This window comes from Hippichthys cyanospilos, chromosome 1 (genome assembly GCF_059441005.1).
Source record: "Hippichthys cyanospilos isolate Australia breed blue-spotted pipefish chromosome 1, RoL_Hcya_1.0, whole genome shotgun sequence".
Lineage (NCBI taxonomy): Eukaryota > Metazoa > Chordata > Actinopteri > Syngnathiformes > Syngnathidae > Hippichthys > Hippichthys cyanospilos.
The window spans coordinates 446,184-466,227 of NC_142369.1; the positions used below are offsets into that span (position 1 = coordinate 446,184).

Sequence of the window (20,044 nt, forward strand, 5' to 3'; positions counted from 1 at the left end):
AATAGTTGGTACTAAATGATTTAGTTAGTTCCGGGTCGGTCGCAGCACGACCCCGAGCGCCGATCGCTCGCCTTCAAAAGGCCTTGACTCGCCAGGCCTATTTGGCCGCGCATCGGAAATCCGCCCACTCTAAAAAGGAGGGCGCATTTTGGTGACCTGACGCTCCTCGGGTCAAAGCGCCTCAGGAACGTTGTCGCTGTATATGGCGAACCAGAGCACCGGAAGGGGTAATAAAGGCCGCGACTGCATTTGGAGCGGAATCCCTCGGCACGTCCTGTTCAGAAATTCCAGGAGCCATATTGCGCGCCGTCCTATCTCGTTTCCGACTGCACTGCGCAGCCATACGAAACGATCAAACGGAGGCGTGCGACATTTTGCAAAGGAGTTCCGATGACTTTGTTCTTCATTTGAAAAGAAAACGCCACTTTTAAGGGTACCGCATCGAAAGCATTCAATTTGATGTTCCGACACCCGAAGAAGCCCCGCCAAGATGTCGGGAATCCCGCCTCCATCCGCGTTCCCTCAGGGCGCCCCGTCCAGATCGAGACTAAAAAGCGCGATTTCATGTCGGCGCCACGAGCGAGGAGAGCAAGCGGCTACATCCTGTGTCTCTGCGGCCTTTGCGCACCCTGCGGTCGGTGTCTCGCTTCCTGAAAGCGAGACAGGCAACGCGCAATTCAAATGCAAGGTACGAAACTGGCGGGCTAGCGTCAGAGAAATGCCGAGCCGCGTCCGCGGCTTTCCTTCATTTTGGCCGAAGATGAGCTCCCGACTCCTCATCCTGGGTGAGTGCGTATCTCGCTCGCGCCGATTCTTTCTGCGGGAAATGGAACGGAGCCTCCGGAGGCAGCTGAACACTTTGGGCCTTTTCAGTTTCGGCGACGGCTTTTGTTTGCCGAGGGCAAAACCAAACAGCGGCGCCGAAGGAGGCCGCCTCAGGTAGTCAAAATGCGGTCGAAAGCCTTGCCTTCCCGCCGGTCCGCATGTCACGCCTTTCGCGTTTGCTCTTGGCCGTCCCGCGTCAGCGCCCTCCGCCGTGGACGCAAGGACAACGCCGGGGCCGCCCCATCGCGATGGGACTTCGCTGGATCGGAGCCGCGCGTCGTCAACGCCGACGGTGCGGCTGATCCCAGACTTCATTCCCATCCTAGCGGCTCTCAAACTTTTGCAGTATACTATTGATAGAAGTATTTTTCCACAACAGATACCCCAATTGCTTGAAACTACCTACTCGTCCACCTACTGTCGAACGCTGCCTCTGTCCTTTCGAATCAACTGGAAAATGAAGCAACCTAATGTTTACAAACATTATTTTTCTAAGATCAAACGGCCGAGCACTCTCACTGTGACGCGATTTTCCAACGGACGAGTCGCTTTTCTTTTGGGGGCTTTTTCAAATACCAAACCTTTAGCGGGCACGTGGCTCGCTTTCGGCCGATAGTCTAAACGGGCAAAAATGGAGTCGTTAAAAACTGCTGGATTATGTAAGATGCTTGAGTCCTGTAGTAATTACTTAAGATATTGAAAGTACTGAAGGTATGGATAACTTGAACCTTTTGCTGGGCACAGCGGCGGCACGCGTTTTTTCATGTTGAGTCCATAACGGGCAAGAAATTCAGGATTTAGGGAAATTTAGGGGTACGTTTTGAATTGAAGCGATGGGGACGCTTGTGCCCGTTTTGCCGAAAGCGGCTGCTGTGCCCGCCAAAGGGTTAAAATGATCAATTCCTTCAGTACTTTTAACATTTGAGGTCATTAATTGCTACAGTAGTTCTTACCTAATCGATCCGTTTTGAAGGACTTCACTGTCAGCTACTTTTAGAGCCTCCTGTAGCCGAACATCTTTAGCCCTAACACCTGGGGGGGGGGGGGGGGGGGGGGGGGGGGGGGGTCGTTTTTGGTTTTGAATGAGTTAAGAGAGACGCACTCGTCAACGTTTGCCGCTCCACGGGAAATGCCTCAGGGCATATTTCATTTCAAACAATTCTTTGCGCTGGTAGGGGGGCTGAAAGCGAAATCTCTCCAAAAAGGTTGCGAAGCACTTTTCTGAGCCATGCGCGCATCCTTTCTAATCTTTTCAGCTTCTTCCGTTTTTCCAAAATGAGCATCTGTTGAAAATGACTCGCCAGGGGCAAACGCCCGGGACGCGAGAAGAACGAAGCACACGGAGCAGCGACGAGCGGAGGTCCGCGACACCGCGGGAGGAGACGACCGCAAAGCCAGGTAAAGTCCCGATCGACGGCACCCAAATCGAGGGGGCGGCCGCCGACTGACGGCGTCTCTTTCAGCACCCCCCGCGGACTCCAAATCTCCCTGGGGTAAGAGCGTCGCGACGTTGGCCGCGTTCTGTCGGGACTCCCCGCAAGACGGCGCCCCCGCTTTTTTTTTTAGGTTACGTCCTGCTGGTGCTTTTGCTGCTGGTCATCGTCATCCTTCTCGTTATTCTCCGCCTGCTGAGAAGGGCGTCCCGGGTAAAAATAAGAATAAAATGGCGCGCCTCGGGTCCAACACTGCCCCCTATCGGACGGCGAATCAACCTTCGGAGGATGATACTCACGACCAATTCCGTGTTCCCGTTTGTAGACCTACTCGTTTGACCTGCGGCGTTCGCCTCCTGGAAAACATGCGAGGGAGCCCGCGGGCAACTTCGAGGTCCTCTGCCTGGATGACCGAGGTCTGGTCTTGAATTATCCTTCCCTTTTTGAAGCGGGAAAAAAATGGTGCCGGGCGGCGGGTCGGCTCCTTCGACTCAATAATTCACGAAATAACCTTCGATGTGCGTTAATCTGTGCTTCTTTCGAGGCTAATGCGGGCACGTCCGAAGCCGGTCCCGGAGGGCCACCTGTCCTTGCGTGTTTTTGACGTTTCCGTCGTCCGATGCGGCGGATTGAAACGACGGGGTTTGTTGTCGGGCTTCCGCTGATCCCGCCCACGAGCCCGTCGTTCGAATCGGGTGCGGCGGGAGGACGGGAACCTGTCCGGGACTGGCTTTGGACATGCCCGGGCTAATGTATCGCGCAATCTTCCGCAGTTGATTGAGATGGATCACATGCGTTCTTGGCGTGGAAGGAAGGGGGCCCAAAAAGGCCGGGAGCTTTCACGGCAAACCCAGAAAAGGGAGCAAATCGATCCGAAGCGCGACCCGAACTCGCGGGGTAAAAGGGTAGACGGGGGGAACTTGGACGCGGGGAGACCTGCGTGGACGAGGCCCGGCAGCAAGAATGAATCGGGAGCGCCTTCGAGGAAACCGGACTGGCCCGGACCGGCTAAGTCTGAAACTAAAAAAAAAGCGCAGCGGAGTGGCAGTAATTAATCACGTCGAGCCTTATAACGTTTGCAGAAAAAAACTATCCATAGGCAAAAGAAATGTAAATGGGTCCGGAACATCAACGTCGATTAATGGTCACCTTGCACGACCTTTCTTTTGGACCCGTCCGCTCGGCGTGATCACACTTCTTAATGAGTTCTATTCCCCCCAAAGGCCGCGAGAGCCCACGCGAGCGTCCCGTGTCTGCGGCGGCCAACGGCACGTCCCCGCCGTCGGAGGAGCACGGTACTCTTTTTCTGGTTTTTTTTTTGTTTGGTTTTTCCTTTTGAGCTGAGGCCGAGGCGTGCGAAATGTTGACCTTGGCTTTGCGGCGCCCGGAGAAACGGCACGCGCCAAGCGCTCCGAAAGGTCCGACGCGGGAGACTCGCCCGTCCCGGCCCCCTCGCCCTCGCCCTCGCCCTCGCCCTGGCCCTCGCCCTGGTCCTCGCCCTCGCCCTCGCCGCCCGATCCCCGGGCTGAGGAGAACCCCGACAAAGAGCGCGGCCGCGCCCGTAAGATAACGCCGGCGTTTGATGGCAAAGGTGACGGGGGCGGCAAGGAGCTCTCCTTCTTCTGTTTGACGGCGTCTAGCTTCTTCCGGGTCGGCGGGAGCTTCCCCGCCTTCGTCCCCTTCCTCCCGTTGGGACGGATGACCGATTCATCTGGCTGAAGCGGCGCTCGGCAAAGTGCCCGACTATAATTTGGCTTTTTTCAAACTGGCTGACTTGATCTTCGAACAGTCGATTGAATGATTGCTCGCAGTTGAAATATGCAGCCTGAGATCTCACAGCCAGCGAATACGCAGAAAGGATATGGTAACTTTTGCGACGTTTTTCCTTTCGCGCTGTGACTTTTGGCTCAATAAAAATTGGGAAAGACGTCTCTGACCGCGCATTGTTTTATGCCTCAAAAGTAGTTGTCGAAAGTAGCGATGCGATGTTCCCGGTTTGAGCGCAGCATCACTTAAACCGTGACCTGAATTGCGGCGTGCCGCGAATGTTTCTGAGTTTGAAGTCAACTCTTTTTAGCGAAGGTGTTGGAAGATCCAAAAGTCGCATCACTCCTCAAATGGAGTAACGCCAAAGGCCCGTCACAAGGTAAGGCATATTTGAACAAAGCCGCGTGCAAGCTCTCAGTAGATATAGTCAAATGTTTTCAATGTCATGAAAGGAACAGTGTATTTCCTTTCAAATGAAGAGCAAATTCATTTGAACGTGAAGCTACTTATGGCTACAGCGTTTGCGAAAAGTCAGGCGCCATTATTTTCTTACCTTTTATATGGATGCGCATCTAAAACACATCCATTGCGATCGAGTCGGAAATCAAATTGACGTTACTCGAACCGTCGTCCGGAGTCGAATAAAAACGCCAAGCGATACGAGTACAAATGCAGCTCCGAAATTCAACTGACCGGACACGGGCGCGGCACCGTTCGAAGTTTTTTGTTTTTCAAATGCCTCGCGATGATTCGGGGAAAAGGGCGGGTTGCGCAGTTTGAAGTCAAAAGCGAGATGATATTTGGGTTGAGGAAGGACGGGTGTGCCAACCTGCTCTTTTTGCGGCGGGCGGGCGGGCGGGGAACTTGTCATCGGCGTGCGGCGCGGCGCGGCGGTGTCGCATGTTGCGGCGCGTTTGTGCGCGGGCGGCCGGGCGTGAACCCCGCTCGGCTCACGTGCTCGCGGAACATCAGAGATCAGCAGGCGGGACGCGGCGCGCCCGTCCACAAGTCCCGCTTCCACCTGCCGCCCGTCCAGCCGCTCGTCTCTGAATGAGCGCCTCAGAGGTAAGATCGGCAAATGAGGATTGACATTGAGGCCGTTTCCCGCATGTGCGTTATGGGGGGGGACTGCCTCATGAAATCATATCATATTGGTGCTACACAGCCGCCATCCGCCTGAGTTAGGGGGTTTGATGTTAGCATTTTAGCATTCCGAACAAACTCGATGCAGGCCAACCGCAAAAAACCAGACGTATTCACGGCGTATCTCCGACTTAACGGAAAGCGTTTCCGACGAACTTTCACGCTACGGCGCGCGTGATACCTTCGCAGGCGTTCCGGGCGGATCTGCCTTTCTCGCTGCAAACAGGAAGTTTAAATGTCACCGGTGAATATTTAACGAGAGAAGCGATCTGTTACAGGTGACCAATTTGTCACTGCGCGCGTCCGTGTAGCGCTTCATTATTTATGAGAAAATTCAACCCGATACGGCATTATTGATGCGACCTGATCATGCGGCACATTGACCCGAGCGCGCCGACGGCGCGGCCCGAACCTTCATTAGGTCGGATGCGGAATCCGATCGGCGGCCCCCTTGACCCCCAAATGAGCCCGCCAAATAAGAGAGCAAAAGGGCTCCGGGAAGGAGACGAGAACAAAACGTTTGAGAGGACCCGGACCGAGACGAGGCCGCTGTCCGGCTTTGACGGGGGATGCTGTTTTGTACCTACACCCAAAAGATGTCTCCGTCACGCCCTTTGAGACCTTACGACCAAAACTTGATGGATTGATTGACTGCGTACGCCAAAGGGAGACTTTTAGCGTTGCGCGCTTAGAATTATTCTCAGACGAATCAACAACGGCAACGGCGGCGGAGGCCTCAGAAATTCCGTCGGCGACCGAGACAGGACCGAGTCCCGGAGAAAGCGCCGCTACGACCGCTCCTCCGACCGCTCCTCCGACCGCTCCTCGACCGCTCCTCCGACCGCTCCTCCGACCGCTCCTCGACCGCTCCTCCGACCGCTCCTCCTCGTACTTCGACACCGGCCCTGGCCATTGCTCCATTGCTCCGCGCAGCTCATCGGGTGGGGTCAAACGAAAGCTGGCGCTTTTGAACCCCGACCCTAACCCTAGCCCTCGTAAAAGCGACCGGGGATCGTCGGCGGGCGCCGGGTTAGAAAGTCCTCCGCAAGAGGTGTGAAACGTCACATTTCCACGGCAAACAGCAACGCGCGACAGCTTATCGGGAATCTCCGGCGGCGCCTAACTTGAAAAAACCACGATCGGGGGGTCACCAGTAGCCGCCGGGTTTCGCTTGACATCGTTAGCACGCGGGCGCAAACCTCTCCGTTTCCCTCCGGCAGATGTCGCGGCGCTCATCCTTCCGCCGCTCCAAATTCCGCCACGTCTTCGGGAAGGCGTCCGGGAGAGAGCACGGCTACGACGGCATCCCCATCACGCGCGGCGTCCACGACAAGCAGTACTGCTCCGTCAATCCTTCTTTCATCGCCGTGGTGACGGAGTGCGCCGGGGGCGGCTCCTTCCTGGTGTTGCCCATCCATCACGTAGGGACGCCGTACTTATCGTCGGCGGTCCGGCAAAACAAAGGGACGTTTGACTTGTCTCCTTCCAGACGGGCAGAGTTGACCCCCAGCACCCGAAGGTGTGCGCGCACAGGGCTCAGGTCCTCGACATCAAGTGGAACCCCTTTGACGACAACTGCATCGCTTCGTGTTCAGAAGACTGCACGGTGCTTACGCACGCGTTCTCTCGGATGGGCCGCGGCCTTTAAACGCCTCACTTTGCAGGTGAAGATATGGGACATACCGCCCTGCGGCGTCCAACAAAACCTGACTCGGGCCAGGAAGACTCTGATCGCGCACTCCAGGAGAGTGGGACTCATCGAGTGGCATCCCACCGCCGAGAACCTCCTCCTAAGCTCGGCCTACGACTGCAGGGTGAGGTCCCGAATCCGGGCGCTGGTTGAAACCGTCCCCCGAGAGATCTTGCGTCTCGGCCCCAGGTCCTCCTCTGGGACGTGTCCCAAGAAGGAGCCGTGCTCCGGCGCCCGGCGCGCGTAGTCATGGCACCCGTCCACCGCCGCTTCCCCTCGGAGATGCTGCTGCTGTCGGTCAGCTTCAACCCGGAAGGAAGCCGACTGGCGGTGGCGTCCAAAGACAGGCGCGTTCGAGTTCTGGACCCTCGAACGGGACGGACTCTCCAGGTGGGCTTTTGCGCCGAGACGCTCGCGGCGCCCGTGACGCGCGTGACCTTGGTGCCGCAGGTGTCCTGCAACAAGGCTCACAGGGCAAGCAAGGTGGTGTACGTCGGGGGCTCCAAGATGTTGCTGAGCACCGGATTCTCGCCTTGGAACCACCGACAGTTTGTCCTCTGGGACCCGGTAAATCCAGCTAGCGCGTAGTTACTGGCGAGGTCTGCAAAGGTCAAAGTCAAAGTCGAGTTTATTGTCAATTTCTGCACATGTGCTTAACATACAAAGGAATGGTGCGCCGTCTCCTTTTTGTGAGTAGGATGACTTGTCGGAGCCGCTCTACGAAGAAGATCTAGATGGCTCTGCGGGAGTCCTCTTCCCGTTCTTCGATCCGGACACCGACATGCTTTACCTCGCGGGCAAGGTTAGCGCGTCCGTCTCAGTCAGTGCGTGACACAAACGCCTTCATGGACGTGGCGGGCCAAGACTGGAATGTCAGCCGGAGCGCGTGTGCCGCAGGGCGACGGGAACATCAGGTACTACGAGCTGAGTTGGGAGAAACCGTACGTCAGCTTCCTGACCGAGTTCAGGTCCCCGCTGCCTCACAAAGGACTCGGTGAGATGCGGACCAAGGCCAACCGATCGGCAGCCGGCACAATCGATGTTCAAAACGGTTCAAACCTCGCGTGCGACAAAGCTTAGCCGAACGGCAGGGCGGGAACGGGGTCCGAGCGCTGCGTGCGTTTGTTGCGAACGATTTGAGCGCTAACGCGACCCCCGCGGCGGTACAGCGGTGATGCCGAAGCGCGGCTTGGACGTGACCGTCTGCGAGATTTTCCGCTTCTACCGCCTGATCGCCGTCAAAGGCCTCGTGGAGCCGCTCTCCCTGTTCGTGCCGCGCAAGAAGGTGGGTCGGCTTCGCCACCCGGCTGGACGGTTGGGAAAGCTTCCGACGCTTTGTCGCTCCCGCCAGTCGGCGACGTTCCACGAGGATCTCTACCCCATGACGGCGGCCAACCGAGCCGCCGCCACGGCTCAAGAGTGGCTGGCGGGAATCGACAGGGGTCGGTCCCAACCGCCGCCGCGAAAGGCGCTTTTGTAAACGGGCCGGCGGAAACTCCTCCTTTGGGCCCGGCAGGCCCGGTCCTGATGTCTCTCCACCCTGCCGCTCGAGCGGTCAACCCCTACACGGAAAGTCTCGCCGACAAGGACCGGCGCTCCGGAGCGCCACCCCGCTCCACCCTCGGCTTCCTCCATAAGGTAGGTGCGCCGCGATCTCCGCGTACGCTCGACTATCGACTGGGAAAGGGAACTGAGTCGCTTCATGGCTCCCGCCGTACGCGCCGCACGTATTACGTAACGTTCGATGATTGCTTTATGGCTGTCGGCGTATGCGCCGTGCGCATTGTGGGAGGAAGGCGCGGAGTACGTACGCTAGCGGCGATAAACCGGTCGGAGAGCAAGATGTCGTCTGTTCGCTTCGGTATCGCTGCCTGCGCGTTTACGCTACAGATTGCGTAGCGTTCTGCGATCGGTTAATCGCCGCCGGCACGCGTACCGTGCAGATGGCGACACGTCCTCTGCATCTTCCTTCCCTCGGGTCCCCGGGAACGGGAACCCCGAGTACGAGCGAGTCGAAGGCTTACATGTGCGCCTCCTGCTACGAGACCGACGCGCCTGCCTTTGAATAAGGAAGCCGAGAGAGACGTCTTTCTTTATTTCTTCCTTTATTTTTGATATCCATTGACTAGAACTTCCTGGAGGAGCAGCTGGACTACCAAGACGCCAAATACCAGAGAGAGGCGCGCGAGTGGCAGGCGGACGAGTCACAGCTGTGGCTGTACGATGTCACGCCCCACTGCTGCGAGCCCACCGAGAGGCCGCCGCCCACGACTGAGGATGAGGTGAGACCCTCTGGGACGGGGCCCCAAAACATCAAATCTTCCTTTCCCTCAGCTCGACCGTTGTGATTTGAAGTCATAAAGCAACAAAATCGATTTCAAGATTAATTTCAGAAATTCTTGTGGAAAACGTCGAGAAAATAGGCCATGCCGCTTTTAGCAATTGCCCGAAAAAAACGTCGATACCTTGCGGCATGACTTGTTTCAAAACGTCACAATTAACTAGCATTTTTACCTATTTCACGATGATGAGTCTCGGCATTCGCGTTGCCGTCCATCCCTTTCCGAACCTGGGGATTTATTTTCACGCGTCAACGTACAGGAGGGCCAAAAAACGTCTACACCGAATGAGAACTTGACTTGTACACCCGCCGCCACTTTAGCGAAATATCGATTTCACCATGGAGCTACCGTATTTTCCGCGCCATACGGCACGCGACGAACAGTATCATAATATATCGGCATTAAAAATGAGAAGGGCACTGTCTCCACTTCGGGTATCTGGCCAATTGCAAGTGATGTTTAATGCCACGCTGTATTTCAAACATTTGGAATCTGCAGTTTAAAGAAAAGCATGACCTTTCCAAACTATTATTTCCAAACCATTCTAGTTGCGTCCGCAGTTATTCTCCGGAGAATGAATCCTCGTGATTTTTTACATTGCGGATTTCCAGTAAAAGGAGATTTTTGACAAATCCAACGGCCCCCTGGGGGCGGGTGAACGATCCGTCCGTCGTCTACAATTCGATCTTGCCCTTTTACTTTTCAGCTCCGCGAGGCGTTCTACAAACAGCAAGAGGAGATCCGAGGTCTCCGAGAAATACTGGAGCAGAAAGAGGTCAGTGCAGGCGCTTGACCTTTGGCCGCCCGCTAACGCGAGTGTTTTGTTGCCCACTTCCAGGTGAGGATAGCCGAGCTCGAACAGGAAATCACACTCACTAATAACAACCACTCAAGCTTGACGCGGTGACAGCTAACGCGTTCGCTACCGCGATAAAAGGAGCAACCCACTTTATTTGTGCGCTGATTGTATTCAATTACTTTGAAAAAAAAAAAAAAAAGCTGTTTGTCCTCGACCCTCTCTGGTCCAAAACACGCCGGATATTTTAGTGAGGAACCGATAACTTGAATCACTTCCGGTGGAGAATTTCAAAATGAATAAAAACCCAAAGCTCGGAGTGTAATATGAAAAAAAAACTTACAGAAATGTACGACCTTGTAAAAGGATAGCTTTGAATAAAACTTTTGAGGATACATTTTGTAAATCATCACATGCTGTGGGTGTTTCCTTTAATGTGTCATTATTATCGTACTTCCGGTCTGTAATCGTGCTCGTCATGTCCAGGCTTCGTGACGGCTCGATGCTGTCAGCGCTAAACGCGTGTTCGCTTTGCTTAAATTGAAGAAAAAAGCAGGGCAGGGGAGGACGGAAACCAAAACAAGTCTCAGCAGCACTCTCGGTGGACTGATGGACAAACTGCATCACGGTTTGGTATTCAATTCATGGCTTGCGTTACGTAGGCCAAGAATCTACCCATCCATTTTCTATACTGTACTTAGTAGAGTATCAAAAAATGTAGTAGAGTCTACTACATTTTTTGAACTGGAGCCCGAAGTTGAATTGGCCATCGACAACTGAGTGTTTTGCAGTTTTCAACATTTCTCTTGAAACATGTCAAATGCATTCATAAACAAATATTTGAATTCACTTGTGAGGGTATTTCCTTGAGCAAAACAAAGAAAAAAAAAGGAAATATTCGTAGCGTTAATCCTTTATTGTCATTACATTGCAGGTCTTTTCACAACAAGCAGATATACATATACTGGTCGTATATATCATCATCATCCAATACGAGGAGAGCGACAGTTAGAATTACGGGCTAGCTTGGACTACACCTACCCCACCCCGCGCCTCCAAAGTACGCCACAAACGTCAAATAAAAATAAAGACGTGGGACCAAATAAATAATAAATACAATAAATAAGGTACACGCGTAGCTGAGCAGAAGACACCAGGCGGGCACCAGGCCTATTTTAGACAGCTGCAAGGCAAAGCAAGGTCACGCCATGGCACGGCTTCCGGTCCCGATGGCGGAATGCCGCCGCGCCCATCTTCAAGTATGCGTACTCTCCGCGACGACGTGAAGTGACGAAGGCCGCGCCGGTTCCTCGCTGAGGTCAAAATACACGCGGGCATTGACGAAGACAAAATATTTGAAAAAAAAAAAAAAAAAAAAAGCTCTGAAAAGGGATACAAGGAAATTACACAACATAGCATCAGGCCACCATGATGCAAAGCATGCAGCCCACAAACGTAGATAAGCTTATGGGAACATTCTTTTTGTTTTTATTGCCATCGCGGCGAATCGCTCTTCATATCGATATTGTCTGGATGATCGGGGTGAGTCATTCTTGAGTATGTAACCTTGTGCTTTGCTCAATCAGGGGTGGCAAAAGTACTCCAATCTGTACGTATGCGGGAATACGGTGTGAAAAGTAGGAATGACAATGTAGCGCAAAAAGAAAGTACAAACTTCAGGACAAAAGGAAACGACTTCATAGGGCTGTGTCAAACCCTACTGTATATAGGAACATGTTCGTTAGCTTGATTTTTATGCTAGCAAAGCAATTTGTTCCCAACGTTGCGGGGGGAAAAAAGCCACCCTGTGTGTATTTTTTTTTTATTCCCAGTTGGGGTTCCTCAATGTCGCCACTGTTTGCATCCCTGTTTTTCTGGATGATTTGACCTCTAATTCCAGCACGTAGTCATCCGCAAAGGCCGAAAAAAGGTAGAGCGACAAGCCTCTTTTGACAAAGTTAGGAGCGGAAGGTCAATATAGGGATTTCAACTCAACAAGTTGTCGCACAAACAATACTTAAAGGGGGAGTTTGAAGTTTTTCCAGAGTATCTTCAGGCCACAATGATGTTCAGGGCTACGACGTAGAAACAAATAGTCAACAGAATGGTACTAGCGAGACTAAGCTAACATTATACTGTGCTGTAAAGGAGCCAGGGCCGCGACGCTGGCAGCACGAGTTGTTCGCAATAGCGTTAGGATAACCAGAAATAGTTTGGAACCAAAATCAAAACGCTAAGCCCGAAGCCAACGTTAGCGGCGGTCTCCTAAAACAAAACGGACAGACTGCAAACTCCCCATTTATGCAAAATGCACATACCCGGAAAAGAAAAAGAAAAAAAAACCTAAAACAATGTAGTGAAAGTATTTATACTTTGTTCCTTCCCACCACAGTGCTAAATACTCAGTATGGCAACACATTCCGCCGCCGACCTTAAATACGGCGCCGCTAGCGCGGCCAAACACTTTTGATTCCTTTGGTGGACGCGGAGGACGCCACGCCAGACGACCGCACCCGAGCACGACGGGCGCCATTGGGCGGCCTCGCCGTGGGAATACGCGGTGCGGTGCGCCGCGCCGCGCCGGCGCGCTTCGCGTTGCCGTTCGGCTTGAATGCGGCGGCTGGATACCGAGCGGCGAGGTTAAACGAAGCCACGACCACTGCTGCTTTTGCCACTAAATCACTCACAATTCACCACGGTGACGTCGGGCGACCCGTCCCGCATGCAAACGCCGCTTGAAAAAAAAGAAACGAAGCAGCCCCAACACAAAAGGCCCAGGAAGCGTTGGCCCGACGCCCCCACCGTTTTGGAAACTTATTGCTGAGCGGCCGCGATCCCGCGACGCGCGGCCGCTTCGCCGGAGGGGCCGGCTCATGCAAAGCGGCGAAAGAAAAGACGAGGAGACGAGGAGAGAGCCATGCCGCGGCGCCCCGACGGGAAGGACGCAAACAAGACCGCGCGCACGTCCGACCTACGCGCCGGCGGCGGCGGTTTGGGCCCGTCCCCCGAGCCGGCGCCGGTTCGCTCGCCCCCCTGGAGTCCCGCGGCCCCGCCTTCCCCGACGGCGGCGCAAAGCAGAGCAAAAGAAGAAGACAGAGGGGGGGGGGACGCCAAAGGAGGACGGCGGCGACGGCCGTGCGCGTCGCGGGGCCTCAGTGCGGGAGCGGCACCAGGATGTCCACGTAGTTGATGGGGAAGAAGCCCGAGTGGCCGCGGATCATTCCCTCGTACCAGTTGTCGTCGATCTGATTGGTCAGCGTGATGACGTCGCCCTCCTTGAAGCCCAGCTCGCCTTCGTTCTCCGGCTCAAAGTCGTAGAGCGCCCGGCAGCAGGGCTGGTCCGGCGGGGCTGCGGCGCACGGACCGGGCGGGGCGTCACTTCATCGGGAGCTTTCCGACTCTTTCCGGGGACGGTGTGTACGATTGAGACCGTTTTTCGGGACGGGCGGCGGCGGGAGGCGGTGCTCAATCTCACACACCGTCCCTTTAAAGCAATAGCGTGGGTCATTCGCTCGGAAGGGCGACGTTGATGTCGTTCCTGAGGTTGTGGCTCCATCGCGCTCGTTTGTCAATCGCCGTCAGACTGATTCCGATTTGAACGCACCCTATAATAGTATCGCGGCAATGGTATCGCGGCAGCCCACGATCGTTCGGCGAACGGTGACGGTTCGCAAATAAAAGGCGCGGATGAGAGGCGGAAATAAAAGCCTTTCGTTTTCTGATAAGTCGACGGCGCGCTCACCCGGATGCGGAAAAACGCTATTGCGCGCCAAACGCGAGAAAGGAACCTTGCGTACGAATTTGGAAACGGAAACCGTCTCGGGTCGGGACTCTAGCTCTGTTCGGAAGCCGGCTCGCTATTTTGACGCGAAGCTAAGGAGCCTGGTCGAGTCGAGTCGGCTCGCTTTCGGGGCGGGTAAGCCTGCGGATTTGGGTACCTGGTGATCTCGCGGGGGATTTGGCGGAGTGGAGGCCGCCGTTGTGGCTCTCGCTCGGCGGCGGCAGCTCCAGGGTCATGCGCGGTTTGGGAACAAACTCCTTCCTGGGCTTAGCGGAGACCTCCTTTATCCTTGAGGTGGCGAGGCGGAGGTTTTCAGGAGAGCAACGGGGAAAGCATTTCCACGCGGGTCGTCGCCGTACCTGTCGTCCATTTTGCCCGAGAGCTGCTGGAGGATCCGGGCGGTGCGACTGTGGTATTCCAACTGGGCCTGGACCAGCGCCGCCAGCTGGCTCACCTGCTCGATCTGCAAGGAAAGCGCACAGCCTCGTCTACCACCTCCGCGAAAGCCGTGAAAACCATCCCCCAAAGAGACGGAGGTCTTACGTCGCTCTCCAGGAGGTTGAACATGCTCTGCTCCGCGATCTCCTTGCTCTCATCAAACTTCTCCAGTGCCTGTTTGATCTCATCGTCCTGCACCTTCCCCTGACGCTTCTTCTTGTAGTCGAAATCCAGACGGCGGCCCTCCATCTTCTTCAGGTGGTGCTGAGCGGGAGCGAGGGGAAGAAGGACCCGTGAGCGTTTGGCGAGCGTTTGGCGAGCGTTTGGCTCCGAGTGACTTTTGGCCGCGCTATACCGCACCTGGATCTCTTTCAGGTCTTTGTCGTGCAGGTTCTGCAGCGGGTCGATGAAGTTCTGTTTCACCTCCATGTCCAGAGCGTCCTTCACTTCGCCCAGCTCTTTCATGGCCTCGCCGGCGTCGATGAGCGCCAGGCCTGCGCGGGGACGAGGTCGGGGACCGGAACCGAGCCGCCGCCGACGACGCGGAGGATGAGCGGGCGTGAAGGAGCGTCGGACGGGGAAGAGGAGCCCCCTTACCGAAACAGGACTCCTCCCCCAGGTCCCGTCCAAACTTCAACATGGCGTCTCCCAGGACCGATTCGGCCTGCGGGTATCCCGGTCCCTTCTCCTGCCCGCGGATTTTCGACATGGTGTTGATCATGCTGAGCTTGGCCCTGGAGGCCGGGTTGGGCTGCAGGTACTCGGTGGTTTTGGTCATGATGTCTAGGACGGCTCGGCTGGTCACGTCCACTTTCTTGCGAGAGCGCGCGCGCGTGAGCACCAAAGACGTTTGCCGCTCGCCGTCTTCCTCGACGCGTTTACCTTCTCCATTTCTTTGAAGTCATCGTCCAGCTTGGTTCCTTCCGCGCCGCCCACCTTCTCGCTGACTTTCTGTCGAGGCCGCGGAGACGGGGGGCGTGCGGGCCGCCGGCGGAAAGAAGGACAGGAACGGAATGAAGAAAGCCGCGCGGCTCCCGTCTTTCGCGCCATCGGGCGGCCCGCTTATTGCGGGGGAAAAAAATCGGTACCTTTTTTCGGACCGGGCAAACGGTCGCCGCCGCGCACGTCTACATATGCGCGGCGGAGTCGGACCACCAGATGCGGCGGCCGTAGTTACGCCGTCTTTGAAAACACTCGAATCTCTTCGACTTTTCATCCCTACGCCGATTCGATCCGTTTCCGCGTACGGGGCTTCACGCGCTCGGGTTGTCGGGCCGCGGGACGCAAAGGACAATCGCGTCTTGGAGCCGTCACTTGATTGGCCGGGGGAAGGCGACTTCGGGGGCGGAGTCGACGTTGGCGGGCTGACGAATGGTCGATTTACCATTGGGAAAAATGTGCCCGAAGGCGCCTTTGCTAAATGAAGAGCGATGTGCGTCCCTTGTACGAGGGAGCTTCCTTTCCGCGGAAGCGGCCCACGTTTAGCCTTCCGCGTCCTGGAAATGGGAAGCTCCAAGCTGCGCTTGCCGCCGCCCCAGGCACAAGGAAGCCACCCCAGGCACAAAACGGCTAAGCGCGGCAACAAAAATGCTAATGTGGTATTAAAGCTGGTTGGCGAACCAAACTGGCTAGGACGGACAATGTCGCATTTGAATCTTGTCGTAATCATTAGGCCGCTGACAAAAGAAAACGGCAGCGTTCCTCCTGATTGCAAGTCAATGCAAAGCGCAGCCAGCACACAGCAAAAGGTCAATGTTACAACCGCATGGCTTCTCAAACTTTTTATTCAGGCCTTTTTATTCAATTTCACGACAAGTATAAATATTACTTTTCAGCTATACTGAAGTTTAGAAAACAAAAATTTCAAATTGGACGGCTTCCAATAGCAAACCAGGTCAATTTCCCCCCAAAAGCTTGTGTTCTGACCTTCCGAGATGTTCCGATGGCTTCTAGGTAGACGCCAAAAAACCCCAAAGACTGAGCCAAACGAGGCACAAATCTGTAGCTGTCGATCGGCAAACCAAATCCGTTCCAAAACAGCCAAAATATGACACGGACCCCTGCGGTCAGGCCACGGAGTCCCGGGGCTCCGCCAGCCCCGCTTTGAGAACCACTGTGTTCAAGTCAATGCGTGACTGAAGCCACTTCATTGACAGCATCAATAAAGTGGCTTCAGTCACACATTGACTTGTGTCAATCTTTTGAAATGGCACAAGAACACAAATGTATCTATTTAGTTGAGGGTTTTCCTCAGAAAAACTCTCTTTTAGACGAGACTAACTATTTCTTTCCTCCCCTGCCGATCGACTTTTTCGCCACTGTGCAGCTCAGCACTCGCAAGCACGAACCCTAATGGCGGAACGTCTTTCGAAATTTGGTTGGCTTCTACTTTACCGGCCGGGTTCGATTTGTCTCTTCCATTCACAGGTGCGCGGGACTCGAGTTCATCTTTAGCTAGCGCTAATGGCGAGCTAACCCTAACCCTTATATGGCTTATTTAACAACTTGAGCTTTTAATTTGCACATTGATTGGATTTGTTGGATCGCTCCCCCCAAAAAACAAAACACGCATGATGCTATTTGGCCATAGTTTCGGGGAACTTCGGGACTTCCGGGTGAGACAAACAAAAGGGCTCTCCTCCACTCCGCCGCTTGAGGGCAAATCCAAAAAAGCAAAATAGCACCAAGACGCAAACATGCATGGAGAGGACGTTACATAAGCATCTCCGGAAGTTATTCCGCGATTCCCTCCCCAGACGACGCCTCGAGTGCGTGCGCGCGCGCACCGCAGATCCGTCTACGCGTCGGACAGGAAGCGGAAACTGCGGAGATGATCGAGGAGGACGGATGAGCAACCCGTCAATTTTAATCGCAAGTCAACGCGAACCTGGAGGCGTACACACGCACGCGAACGTCACGTGCGATTCCCTCGAGGGCCATCAATTATTGACCCGGCCAACCGCAGCGCGTGTGTGGCGCTCGCCCTCCCTTCACACGTGCGCGGTTGCCATGGTGACACCATCCTCTGAACGTGTGCGGTGGGGGGGGGGCTGTACATGTTGCATTCAAGAGGCCGCTAAAACAAAACAAAAGCCTTTTCCAACGGCTGTGAAATTAAAGACAGCTGTGCCGTCAAGGATGGTGACGGCCGTGACCTGGCAACAAAGTCATTTGGGAATCATATGGCGTCAAAGGTGGAATGGAAAATAACGGCGCATTGTTATAAAAACGCCTGGATTTATGAGTAGCGTCCCCGCGACTACGTATATTGTTTTAATGTCCTTCGGGGACCCGGTTTATTCATTTGTCTCTGCAGCCGAGGGCGATCGTTTTTGGCGGTTCCATTTTTGACGCATCCGAGCGCTCGGCAGATCTCCTGGCCTTTCCGTTCATGTCTCGTCTTTTGCTTCGTTTTACTGAGACAGAACGGACACAAAGGAACAGGCCGGATCTCTGGAAGATAGTTATTTTGCTTGAGAATGGATTTTGCATTTAACGCATACGTGGAGTCTTTTTTTCTTTTTCCCTTGAGGTCGCCATTCTCACATTCTACTTTAGTGTCGTTTGAGAACGCCAATCCATCCATCCTTCCATTTTCTACAGGCGCCGATGCTCACGAGGGTCGGCGCTGGTGCCTACCTCAGCTGTCAAAACAAAAGAATCTTCAAATAACCGGCGAAGGCAGTCCAGGATCGACTTATGTGCTCCTCTCGAACGAGCTCCAGTTAGGGGAGGCGAGCGGCAGTATTTTGGACCGACTGGAAATCGCTGAGGATTCCAAAAAACTATAGTAATCCATCTGAGATGTAGAAGAGGCTCTCCTGTAATTGTTGTCCAATTTAAAGCCCAAATTCAAGAGTGTCGGCTTTACGTAAGATGCCAGGGGGCCCAAGTCAACGGGGTGACGTGTACGAGGGCAATCGGAAAAAAACAAAAAAACACTTCTTCACAAAAACGATTTGAAGGTAAGGTTGCAAAATTGTCATTGGGCCTATTCGGATTCATATCTTGGTTGGTGATACGTTTTGGAATACAGAGATGTATTTTCTAGGGTGTTTAAAAACGAGGTTTTCATGACGGACTATGAGGTGCGGTGCCCGTATCCGCCGCTGGGGCTAGCGGAGGTGATGCTACAATATGTAGAAATCAGGCACTGAATAATTAGCGCTGGGCAAGGTTTTGAATCGGAGGAGGACATTTTCACGCCGGGTCCGACAGAAACGTCAAACCTTCCAATGGCAGAGGAGGGATTCGAAATCGAGTAAAGCTCCGCACGTATGCCTTTTATCCAATCGTTTCAAAATGACATGCGTGTTTTGTACAGGGGTCCTAGAGGTCTCGAGAAAAAGCGTTCACCCGCTGCAACCCGACCTTTAAGGAGAAAGCGCCCTTTTTGCTTGGCGGGAGTCGAGAGATAGAGCTGACTGTGAGGCGCGCAGCAGTGAAAGGGAATGCCGCGCTTTCTTAAGATGGGAGGCGCAGGCGGCAAATAGCGTCCGTTTCGAGGGCGTCGAACTCCGGTCCCCGAGGGCCGCGATGACTGACACCTGATTCAAACGATGAGCTCATCAGCAGGCGCTTGAAAACGATCCTAATCATTTGAATCGGCTGTGTGCAAGAGGGCAGCGTCGAAAACATGCAGGATCGCGGCCCTTCGGGACTGGCCTTTGAGGCCTATGCTGTCTGTACGAGGAATAGCGGGAGCCCCCACATTGAACCCTGCGGAACACCATCACGGTGGTGCACAGCGGGACTCCGAGCAACCGAGGCTGCCAAATAGGATCCAAACCCTTTTCGGGCGCTTAGGGTCATCGCTCACAAGGCCCCACCCCTCTAAGGCAGCCACCCCAGGCGCAAAAGTAGCCAAAGTCCTATTTGATCCAACCCGTCAAAGTCGTGCAGCCTCCCTCCCTCCCTCGCCCTTTTGCTCATCTTTAATTCAGTCTGGTGACTGAGGTGTCACGTTTCCTGTGTCTGATGATGGCGGCGGCCACGTTGGGGTGCCTCAGCTCTAACGCAAACCCATACACAAACGCGCGCGCACACACACACACACACACGCAGATTTGTCCCACATTCTGAGCTCCCGGGTGGGAATAGGCACGTTTACTGTTTGCGGCTGGGCTTGGCAAACGGGATCGTTGCAGTGATGCGTTCATGGGCAGACAAAAACGCGCACAGGGTCAAAGGTTTGATACGGACTTTCTCCAGGTGAACAGCTAACGTTAGGAGGGACCGGGCATTTGGATTGTGGATGATGGAACGGACGCGTACAAAGTAAAGATGCCGTGATGGAGGATGGAGGGAATTCCCTGTTGTGCGGCAACAGCCAATCACAAGCGCCGTCTTAAAGGCCTCTCTGTTACGTAACATTACATCCCACCGTGCGCGTGTCAGCCCGCCATAAAATCGCTTCCACATATGCACACGCGCTTCAAAAAAAGCTTAACTAAATGCAAGAGGACCCGCGTGGGCAAGGAAATGTCGCAAAATGTGGTGGAAATGTGCTTGGAGGCAGCCTGGCGGCCGCGTCGTGTTTACGTCTGGATGTTGGCGAGGATGCTGCTGATGAGCGCGCGCGCGCGCGCGCGCGCGCACGAAGCCGTACCTGCGTGGCTTTGTGAAACTGCTTCTTCAACCCCGCGACGGACATCCCCGCGTCTCCGAATTGGACTCGAGTGCAAAGAAAAGGCGATGACGGACGAGGCGCTCGTCCACTCGGCGTCCACTCGTGATGAGGATCGCGCGCAGCGAGGCAGTTTGCCTTGCGATCGCTTTGCAGTCCGCGGAAAAAGGCGAGAGCAGGGGGAAGGATGAAGAGGAGGAGGA

At 54.7% G+C, this 20,044-nt stretch overlaps 3 protein-coding genes across 7 annotated transcripts; 2 read left to right on the forward strand and 1 right to left on the reverse strand.

The window, feature by feature from the left end:
* The first annotated feature begins 406 nt into the window (after nt 1–406).
* LOC148428489 (uncharacterized) lies at nt 407–4,194 on the forward strand. Of its 3 annotated transcripts, none has more exons than XM_088408952.1 (10): nt 407–785; nt 874–939; nt 1,026–1,117; nt 2,082–2,223; nt 2,289–2,318; nt 2,392–2,471; nt 2,584–2,674; nt 3,482–3,553; nt 3,649–3,819; nt 3,899–4,194. In XM_088408952.1, exons 1-10 carry the CDS (start codon nt 491–493, stop codon nt 3,958–3,960), a joined length of 1,101 nt encoding a protein of 366 aa, XP_088265078.1. In that variant the 5' UTR covers nt 407–490; the 3' UTR covers nt 3,961–4,194. The 3 variants fall into 3 exon arrangements, with proteins under 3 accessions (XP_088265078.1, XP_088265086.1, XP_088265093.1); XM_088408960.1 differs by having other exon boundaries at nt 2,130–2,223; XM_088408967.1 differs by lacking the exons at nt 407–785; nt 874–939; nt 1,026–1,117 and adding an exon at nt 1,903–1,996.
* Nucleotides 4,195–5,012: 818 nt separating this feature from the next.
* LOC148428490 (coronin-2B-like) lies at nt 5,013–10,327 on the forward strand. Its single transcript, XM_088420551.1, has 14 exons — nt 5,013–5,090; nt 6,389–6,589; nt 6,658–6,774; nt 6,833–6,982; nt 7,048–7,248; nt 7,309–7,425; nt 7,556–7,660; nt 7,756–7,852; nt 8,028–8,143; nt 8,210–8,300; nt 8,375–8,496; nt 8,988–9,140; nt 9,907–9,975; nt 10,039–10,327. Exons 1-14 carry the CDS (start codon nt 5,076–5,078, stop codon nt 10,105–10,107), a joined length of 1,623 nt encoding a protein of 540 aa, XP_088276677.1. The 5' UTR covers nt 5,013–5,075; the 3' UTR covers nt 10,108–10,327.
* Nucleotides 10,328–10,897: 570 nt separating this feature from the next.
* sh3gl2b (SH3 domain containing GRB2 like 2b, endophilin A1) lies at nt 10,898–20,037 on the reverse strand. 3 transcript variants are annotated; one of them, XM_088421662.1, is made up of 9 exons: nt 19,824–20,037; nt 15,098–15,166; nt 14,813–15,029; nt 14,576–14,709; nt 14,321–14,479; nt 14,137–14,240; nt 13,935–14,065; nt 13,228–13,345; nt 10,898–11,309 (listed from the first exon to the last, which is right to left on the reverse strand). In XM_088421662.1, the coding sequence occupies exons 1-9, from the start codon at nt 19,866–19,868 to the stop codon at nt 11,252–11,254; spliced, it is 1,035 nt and encodes a 344-aa protein (XP_088277788.1). In that variant the 5' UTR covers nt 19,869–20,037; the 3' UTR covers nt 10,898–11,251. The 3 variants fall into 3 exon arrangements, with proteins under 3 accessions (XP_088277788.1, XP_088277794.1, XP_088277778.1); XM_088421668.1 differs by lacking the exon at nt 13,228–13,345; XM_088421652.1 differs by having other exon boundaries at nt 10,898–13,345; nt 19,824–20,036.
* Between the last annotated feature and the right edge of the window lie 7 nt (nt 20,038–20,044).